This window comes from Chelonia mydas, chromosome 6 (assembly GCF_015237465.2).
Source record: "Chelonia mydas isolate rCheMyd1 chromosome 6, rCheMyd1.pri.v2, whole genome shotgun sequence".
Lineage (NCBI taxonomy): Eukaryota > Metazoa > Chordata > Testudines > Cheloniidae > Chelonia > Chelonia mydas.
The window spans coordinates 109,738,551-109,748,044 of record NC_051246.2 but is presented as its reverse complement, the minus strand read 5'-3'; the positions used below and the strand labels follow the sequence as shown (position 1 = coordinate 109,748,044).

The window sequence follows — 9,494 nt, the reverse complement described above, 5'->3', positions numbered from 1 at the left end:
TAAAAAAGAAAATCAACCATCTGCTGGTGGCATCTGACTCAGATGATGAAAATGAACGTGTGTGTTGGTCCGCACTGCTTTGGATTGTTATCGAGCAGAACCCATCATCGGCATGGACACAGGTCCTCTGGAAGGACGGTTGAAGCATGGAGGGACATACGAATCTTTAGCGCATCTGGCATGTAAATATCTTGCAACACTGGCTACAACAGTGCCATGCAAACACCTTTTGTCACTTTCAGGTGACACTGTAAACAAGAAGCGGGCAGCATTATCTCCCGCAAATGTAAACAAACTTGTTTGAGCGATTGGCTGAACAAGAAGTTGACTGAGTTGACTTGCAGGCTCTAAAGTTTTAGACTGTTTTGTTTTTTGAGTGGAGTTATTTTTTTGTATGTAATTCTAGCTTTGTAAGTTCAACTTTCATGATAAAGAGATTGCACTACACCAGGGGTGGGCAAACTTTGTGGCCCAAGGGCCACATCTGGGTATGGAAATTGTATGGCGGGGCATGAAAGCTCACGAAATTGGGGGTTGGGTTGAGAGCTCCGGGGTGGGACTGGGGGTATAGGAGGGTGCTCCAGGCTGGGAGTGAGGGCAGGAGGGGGAGAAGGGCTGGGGAAGGGGATTGGGGTGCAGGAGGGGGTCAGGGTGCAGGCTCCAGGCAGTGCTTACCTCAAGCAGCTCCCAGAAGCAGTGCCATGTCATTCCTCTGACTCCTTTGCAGAGGTGCAGCCAGGCAACACTGCTCGTTGCCCGGTTTGCAGGCACCGCCCCTGCAACTCCCACTGGCCGCGTTTCCCAGACAATGGGAGCTGCAGAGCAGCACTTGGGGCAGGGGCAGAGTGCAGAGCCCTTTGGCTGCCCCTACATGTAGGGGCCAAAGGGGAGACAAGCCACTGCTTCTGGGAGCCACACAACAGGGCAAGCCCCTGATCCCACTCCCCAATGGGAGCTCGAGGGACAGATTAAAAACATCTGGAGAGCCAGATGCGGCCCCCAGGCCATACTTTGCTCACCACTGCATTACACTATTTGTATTCAGTGAATTGAAAAATACTATTTTTTTTTTTACTGTGCAAATATTTGTAATAAAAAATATAAAGTGAGCACTGTGCACTTTGTATTCTGTGTGGTAACTGAAATCAATATATTTGAAAATGTAGAAAACATCCACAATTATTTAAATAAATGGTATTCTATTATTCTTTAACAATGCCATTAATCATGATTAATTTTTTTTTTAATTGCTTGACAGCCCTAGTAGGATCAAACCTAGTCAGTCCTGTAACTGAAAAGCATGTTTTAAGGTTTGTGGTGGAGGGAGGGTTTGGTCCCTTTCTCCGATGTTATACCAGGTATTCCTCTCCATATATGGGGTGCAGTACCTCAGTTATAGCACTCCCAAAAGTTTTATGATAAGCCTCTACACTAGACCACGTGGACTATCCTATAACCTCACCACATTAAAAAAATAGTCTCTCTCGTGACCTATACAGGAAGTATCTAGTAATTTGCCACTGAGAAAGCTGCCTGTAAATTTCCACCTGAGGAAGACTATGATAGAGAACATCCACATAAGCTTCATAATGTGTTTGAAGACCTAAAGCGTTCACATCTATTATTAGACAGCACTTAACGGAGAGAGAGGTAAAAATAAGCTTCCTTACCTTAATTTTATTTTCTCTAAATGCGTACTGGGTACTGCTGCTCAGTCAGGGCAGTACCAATGGGCTATTCACCTTCATACCATGTGCTGGAGATATGTGACATCCCTCTTGTCTTTTGCTCCCTCTCAAGTGAGCTGCCAAACCCTCTCCCCCCGCCCCCCCAGCATAATTGAGGTAATGCAGACAGCCCAGACAAACTGCCATAGCTGAGGACACACAGAAGAACTGTGTTAAACTATTCCCAGAAGGATAAAGTTGTCCAAGCAGGAGGAAGAGAAACCTTTTCAAGTAAACTAAAATGCCTACCAGACTGTTGTCTCCCCCGGCCATCCAGTCCCAAACAAGGAATGTTAGTCACATGCCCTTTCAAAACTGAGGCTTAGCCTTTATATGAATACAGGGTATGTTCCTTCAAAGGACCAGATACCCACTTTGAAAGGGTACAATTTACAGGTAACTAACTACCTTGCTCTTGTGGAGGCACCTGCTGCTCCACCAGTTCAGTGCTAATGGAAAAGTCACAAGCAGTAAGAAACATCCTCCCAAAAAGGACAGAAAACATTTATTCCAAACAAAACAAAAAGTTTGAAGAAGTGTTAGGGTCTTTGATTCAGCCTATCAGTGACAGACCAGATCATGTGACTTTGTCCAAAGGTCAAATCTCTATTTTGCAGAGTTTAGCGAAGGGATATAGTGCACCAACTTACTTTTCACAATACATTTCCCAATAACATGCTCTGTGCTGCACTGCCTGGGATGGCCATGTCTCAGGTCGAGTGAACCGTAACTATTGCAAGATGTTAGTGGGGTCCTTACTGGATGATTTGTAATTCAGAAGAAAAAGTTGATTTTATTCACCCAGAAACAGGATATAGAAATTTTGCACCCCATTAACAACCACGGCATAGACTTCTTTAAAAGATTTCTTCTATTCAAATAGAATTTTACCTCTCTTATACCATATCTAGATTGTTGGAAGGCTAGGAGTAAAGTAAGTGGACTGGTTTCCTTATCAGAAAAAAGGATAAAAATTGTGTATCTTCCCTACCTACCACCACCTCTTCCACCTGAAATCCTCTTCCACCTAAGGAAAAGGATGCTTCTCTTTGAATGGTTCAAAGGGGCTCGGTGAGGATCTTCAGAACAAACAGACTCCTTGTCAGCCACCCTCCTGGCCAAGATCTTTGAAAGGAAGTTAAATTTAGAAGCTGGGAAGCGTACTGGTGAAGCAATAAAGTGGACTTTGATGGAATAAGGACATCTCCTAGTGCCAATATTTACACAAATGAAAAAACTGGAGTTAGCCAAGAGGAATTCTAAGACACATGCTAGAGAAGCACAAGGGATTTGCCTTATTTTGTACATGCCAGAACCATCTCACTCCAAATACCCCTCCCCCCCACAAATGCAATTCCTTGGAAGCTTTCTTGTTCTGAGCAAGAAGCCCACTAGGTTCTGTGAGTGACCTCTAGTGAATAAGATCTCATAACATTGGCCAGACCCACAGCTGGCAAATGGGCATCCAAAGAAGTCTGGGAACCTTGGGCACATGGGCCTTCATGGGGTAATTACTACTATCACTACTTGGTAACTTTTCTGGCCCCCTTGCAATCAGAGGGATTAGAAAAAGAGGCATAAGCCAGAAAGCCCTGTCCAAAGGAATGAAAATGTCCTCCCTCCCAGCCTGGGAGTACTGGTAAAATTTGAGTACTTTCCTGTTGCATTAGCTAGCAAAGAAAGCCACTTGAGGCAGAAACCACATCTTCAGCTATACAAAAGTGCTTTTATTTAGTTCCCGCTCCCCTGTTCGTTTTGTTGGTCCTGCATATGTGGCCTCGATTGACAGGCACTGATCTAAGGACAGGAGAAGATCTCACCTCATATTCAGGCCAGTTCCCTATTTTGCTTTGGCAGTTCAGAGACACTGTAGCTTTGTTGTTGCTTTCCATATGTAGAAATGTAGGTTTCCGAGGAATTCTTAGGAGCAGACAGAATACTGCATTTACTCCTCTCTCCCAGAAAATTGACGCTGTGTTGTAGATCTGAGGAGTCCATTTGCCCTGAGCCATACAGGGTCCCACACCTGTGCCCACCAAGAGAGACACTGACATTTATCATTCATAGGTTTGCCCTTGAGCAGATGAAGAAAATATTTCTGTCAGATGAAGGAAAAGCAAACCGATGGTGGAGTTCAGCTGCTGATCCACCAACTGCTCCTGGCAGACGGTCAATCAGGAAGTACTGCAAAGGCTGAGATGAAGCATTACCCATGGCACTGTCTCCATACAGGCTACCATCATGCCAGTAGTTAGGGGCAGTGAGTGTGTGCCAATAGTCTCTGGTTACTCAAGATTACTTTTATCTCTTTGAAATCCTCCTCAATGACCTTCTTCCTACCAGAATACTTAAGATGGAGGAAAGAGAAGCCAAAATCTTGGGAGGAATGGAAGACACAGAGGCCTGTGAAACCTTTCCCTACTTTTCAGATGCAGCAGGTGGAGCATAGCTGACAGTCTATATTAGACCTGGTGAGAGAACCATCACAAGAGGAATCTCACATCTACCCCTGAAACACAGAAGAAAAATAACCCGTCCACTGAGGACCAACAAGCTATGCTGATGAAGCAGCAGGTTCCCAAATCAAGTAGGACTAATGTTGAATATCCTTGAATCTTTCCATTTAAAAATGTTTCAGGCAGAGAGCATGAACACACACTAGACATGCCCTGGTAAATGGTATTTGGAAATCTGCCTAGAGTGATCCAGAGGAAGAAATGGAAAGCTTTTCTTTTCTCCTATCGTAGGGAACCCTGATTCAGCAAATTCACCCTGTGCATCTGAGATGCTGTACAAGAATCTGAATTGATGAGTCCTGTCAAAATGAAATGCAAAATATTTTCTAGAGCTAGTTCCAAATAAACTAGGTAGCTGAAAAGAAGGCCAAATACAACTCTCTCAACAAGATAGGAGTGCTTGGGGACCATCTAAGAATGAGCTCAAACGAAGTCAGATACAAGGTAACCCTTGTAAGGGACTTGACCGATTAGTTTTCAGAGTAGCAACCGTGTTAGTCTGTGTTCGCAAAAAGAAAAAGGAGTACTTGTGGCACCTTAGAGACTAAAATTTATTTGAGCATAAGCTTTTGTGAGCTACAGCTCACTTCATCAGATGCATTCAGTGGAAATGCATCCGATGAAGTGAGCTGTAGCTCACGAAAGCTTATGCTCAAATAGATTTGTTAGTCTCTAAGGTGCCACAAGTACTCCTTTTCTTTTTGATCGATTAGATTAATCCTCTGGGGAAAGAAAAGGGGGAGGGACTGGCTCTCAAAAAAAAACAACAAAAAAAACGAACAGCAAAAAATCAGTATTAAAGTATCAAAAAATGTTTTTCCAAGAATTGCAGGAGCACTTGCACCTAAGCTAGAATCCACAATTTTAGGGACTGATGTAGCTTCCTTTTCTAGACGGCTGGTCCTTTGAAAGCTATGTTTCCTGATGTTTGGATTTGCCCTCACTTTAGGCAGAGTCACCTTTCAAAATAGTAATTTTGAAATAGTAATTCCTGAGGGGTAGCTTGGATTCAAGCCCCTGATATGCTTGTCTCCCTTAAAGAAGGTTTGATTGCTGTGGGGGTGGGGAGAAAGTCCAGGACAGACTTGGGCCAACATCCACTGGGGAGGAGCAATATTACCAACAGGCTGCTTGTATGACCACTCTGATGCATAGAACACAGCATCCTCAGGGACCACAATGAGGACAGGACAGGACAGAGTAAGCTAGGTCAAACTAGGTGGTTGAAGAGGGGCCCTGGCAGGGAAAAATAGCACTTCGCCACTATTCTGTTATAAAAATCACATTCATCCGGTAGGATTGAAGGGGGTTGGATGAGGTGAGGTGGAAAAGAAAGATTTGTTAGGCTGTGTCTACACTACAGAGGAAAGTCAATCTAAGCCACACAATTTGGGTTACGTGAACAGCACAACTCAAATTGATGTGGTTTGGATTTACTTATCGCGGGGTCCACACTATGCAATGTTGACAGGAGACACCCTCCCGTTGACTCCCATACTCATCTCGATCCAGTGGAGTACAGGAGCCGATGGGAGAGTGATCTGTGGTCGATTTAGTGGGTCTTCACTAGACCTGCTAAATCGACCGCCGATGTATCGATCGCCACTCAGTAAGCGTAGACAAGCCCTCAGTCTTTTCTTTCAGGCAGAAGGGCTCTCCAAAAGTTCCTCCTCTGAGCATAAGGAGGCAAACAGAGCAGTTACTGTGACTAACAGTGGGGTTCCCCCTACACCCCATGAATTTGCTGATGTTCCTGAGGCAGGCAGGCAGTGAAAATGGTAGAAAGCTTTTGCAAATTAGCCAGGGCTTTTTAAAAACTATTTCAAGTCCAAAGACCTACAAGCTTTGGGAACCAGAGTCCTAACCCACACACAAGCATAGCTAAAGTTCCTCCCCTTCTCTCTGCTGACTATGTGACAGTTAGTTGGAATACAGGGAGTGCAAGAGTAACTAGGCTATGAAACAAGCATGATGCATAGGGCATAGACACTAATGCCCTCCCTGAAACTCCCTGGCAATTACAAATGGTTGCACTGTGGGGCCCCAGAAAAGTTCTTCTCCCCTTACCTCATATTGCTTGCAGGCTTGGTGGCATGATGCAGGTTCTTGTGGTAGCAGACTGACAGTGCTGGTTTCCCAAGGTTGACTTCCTCCTACTTGCTATATCCTCAAAGAGTCCACAATGGGAGCTGCTGAATCAGTGAAGTGTGGAGCTTTAAGAATAAGATGTGCCAAATTATATTTTTAAAAGCTATTCCAAGAAGTGAATTTAACTTAATTATAGAAGCTATTAAAATAAGATGTGTTCAATTTGACTATAGAAATTCCTAATCATTCACCACGAGTTATGTAAGCACAACTGTGAGAAACTTTTTTGGTAACAAGAGTCAGCATCTACTCAGGGGATCCAATACTCCAACGAAGCTGCTCAATGGGATCTCTGCTTTCTCATACACAATATATACACTGGGTGACAATGCTGATTTATGTTTCTAAGATAACAAAGCTGATCAATACAGAATACAATTAAATAACCTGGCCTCAAATGGCATTCTTGTTCTAATGGCAAAACTGGTTAAAGATGAAGTGCAATACATACTTCACCCTAAGCAAACCTCAAAACAACCTCCCCCCCCAAAAAAAACAAACAAAAAACCAACCCCACATTGAACAAAATAGATACCGCTTCCAACAGAATGGAGAGGGGAGAATGGGGAGAGAAATATACCTTCTTTAGTGGAGATGCTCAGACACCATGTGTGCTGTATTAAAATACAGATAAAATCTGCTTGGATAACACTAGACTAAGTTGTTCTTGTCCTTTTCGAAAAACAAAATGCCACATTTATGCAACTACTATGATGATCAGTTCCTGCAGAAAGTAAGTTAACTTTGAACTATCTGCCACTGCCTCCCAAAAATGTAGCCATGTTGGGGGGTGGGCGCGGGGGGAACCAAAACAAAACCACAAAAAAAAAACCAAAACAAAACTAGTATTGTCTTTTCGATAGTCCAATGTACATTTTTAAGTTACCCAACCACTTCACTATTCTTCTGCCTCCAAAACCAGAGATGCAGGGTCTATTTTAAGAATAAAATTAAATTAGTTGTAAATGAAAATCCTTCCTTGGTATTTGTAAAATGGCCTGTATGTTATGCAAGCACTTAACATCGCTAGTTGAAACCAAAGTCCAACAATTTGGAAAAAAGTTTTGCTACCTAATTTTAATCTTGTAAAATTTGATAGATTATATTCTCAAAACAGATGCAGAGATTGAGGTCTACAAACATATTACTACCAGACACTGTTTGGAACAACGTTCTTTAAGCCTTTTTTTTTTTTTTTTTCACATTCTTTTAAAACAATACATATGCATTCTTTGTGCAAATTCTTGTGTTTGTCACTCTTTCGCTGTTTACTACAGTACAGATTTATTACTCAACATTTGTAACAAAGTGTTAGAAATCATTTGCGATTAGACCATCAAAAGAATATTGTGTATGTTAAAACTTATTGGGAATTTTCATGGTCTTTTGTTCTTTGCTCTAAGCATGGACCTCCGTTACTCCACCTGGTCCAAAACTGAAGGCTAGCCCAATCAAACAACAAAGAGTTCTCTCAATATTCCAGTGTCGCCATTGAACCCACCCACCCACCCACCCACACCTTGACTAAGTAAAGAAGCACCCCACCCACACACCTCCACTCCACCTACCCCTTACCTTGATTAAGGAGAGAAGCACAATTAATTTAGACACTGTATTGTTCCACTGATTGGCTGGCTGTGGGTGCTGAAAACTGTCACCAACTCCATTATTCCAGTTAATAGAAGTCCAGGTCACTCCCAAACCCAGAATTACTGTCACCAATTCTGACTAAAATTACCACCTTTGGTATATTCTGCTTTGCCACAGATGTATTACTTAATCAAAAATCATTGTAATTGAATGCAAAGTAAAGGAAACTTGAGTTTTATTTAAGCTTCCAATTTCTGGGAGGTTCAAGAACTGTAATTATTCTGGACAAAAAAAAGAAAATAGACTGTGCTTACAGATCATCTTCTGCCATACTCTTTCTTTAGGACCACTGTTTTATTGTTGTCCTTTCTATTACATGGGTTGTACATATTATCAGGTGTTAATAAAAGGTCAGTGCCTGTACAATACATTCTACAACTGAGCACCACTTTCCGTAACTGAACAGGCAAAGAGAAATTACACTGAACATCAGCATCTGGCAGTATTTTTCCAAAAAAAGTGACTAAAATGGGTTTAAATTGATTAACACTATTAAATCACATCTAATATTTGATACTACATGATTTCATTACAGCTATACGATACAATTATACAAAAATGTGTTAACATCAAAGAATACAACCAAAATTAAGATAGCAAACAAAACCTATATAACTTTTTTCTTTACAGGAAAATACTTTTGAAGTATGCATGTAACTGCCCATTCTTTTAAAGAAAATCTACTGCAAGCAAAGTTATCAACCTCCAGAAAAATCACACATAGCATTACTAAGCATATCCCCAAAAAGTGTACAATATGCACACTTGGAAAATACAAAATTAAAAAAATTGTAAGCAACAGGTGAGCTTCATATTTATAAGAATGTGAAAAGAAGTCCAATTTTAGCACTGTTGTATAAAGAATTGTCTCTTTTTGATGCAAGTTCATCAATTGTCCCCTCCTGTTGGGAGCACACTTTACAAAACACCGTGTTCTTGAAACTGGATTACAGAGCAAGGTAGAGCATCTTAGCAACGTCATCTTAAAGTTTTTATTTATTTACTACTTTATCAAAACATGTCCTTTAGGTGGGTAGGGTTCTTTTTTTAAAATTCTTTCCTAGAAACAATATACAAAGGGGAGGCATATTTATTCCCATACTCCTGTAAGATGCTTTGAGAGTTCAAGAGCTTTCTTCTCGCTTACTTTCACTGGTTGTTTTTGGCCTTAGCATGTGTTAAGATGTGAGATTTCAGGTTAGTTGATTGAGCAAACTTCTTATTACAGCCGTCAAACGGGCACACATAGGGCCTGTCGCCAGTGTGAATTCGCACATGTGTGCGTAAATTGAAGTCCAGTGAAAATCGCTTTCCACATCCTTCAAACGTGCACTGTTGGGAGGAAAGGTCATAGATTAAAAACAGTCTCAACAGGAGCAATGGATACTTGGTAAGTCAGCAAAAGATTCTTGCTTGCATTACTGAATTCCCTTTACAAATATCAGGTCCTGAT

The 9,494-nt window shown here is 41.7% G+C and overlaps 1 protein-coding gene across 4 annotated transcripts in view; it reads right to left on the bottom strand.

The window, feature by feature from the left end:
* Positions 1-8,316: 8,316 nt before the first annotated feature.
* The window catches only part of YY1 (YY1 transcription factor), a 43,196-nt gene continuing 42,018 nt past the window's right edge, over positions 8,317-9,494 (bottom strand). For 2 of the 4 annotated variants that reach the window (XM_043548536.1, XM_027827315.3), the window contains one exon: positions 8,317-9,373. In XM_043548536.1, the coding sequence (XP_043404471.1) occupies positions 9,363-9,373 (11 nt within the window). In that variant the 3' untranslated portion in view covers positions 8,317-9,362. The remainder of the gene's footprint in view (positions 9,374-9,494) is intronic. The other 2 variants (XR_006291500.1, XR_005225604.2) reach the window with 1 other exon arrangement.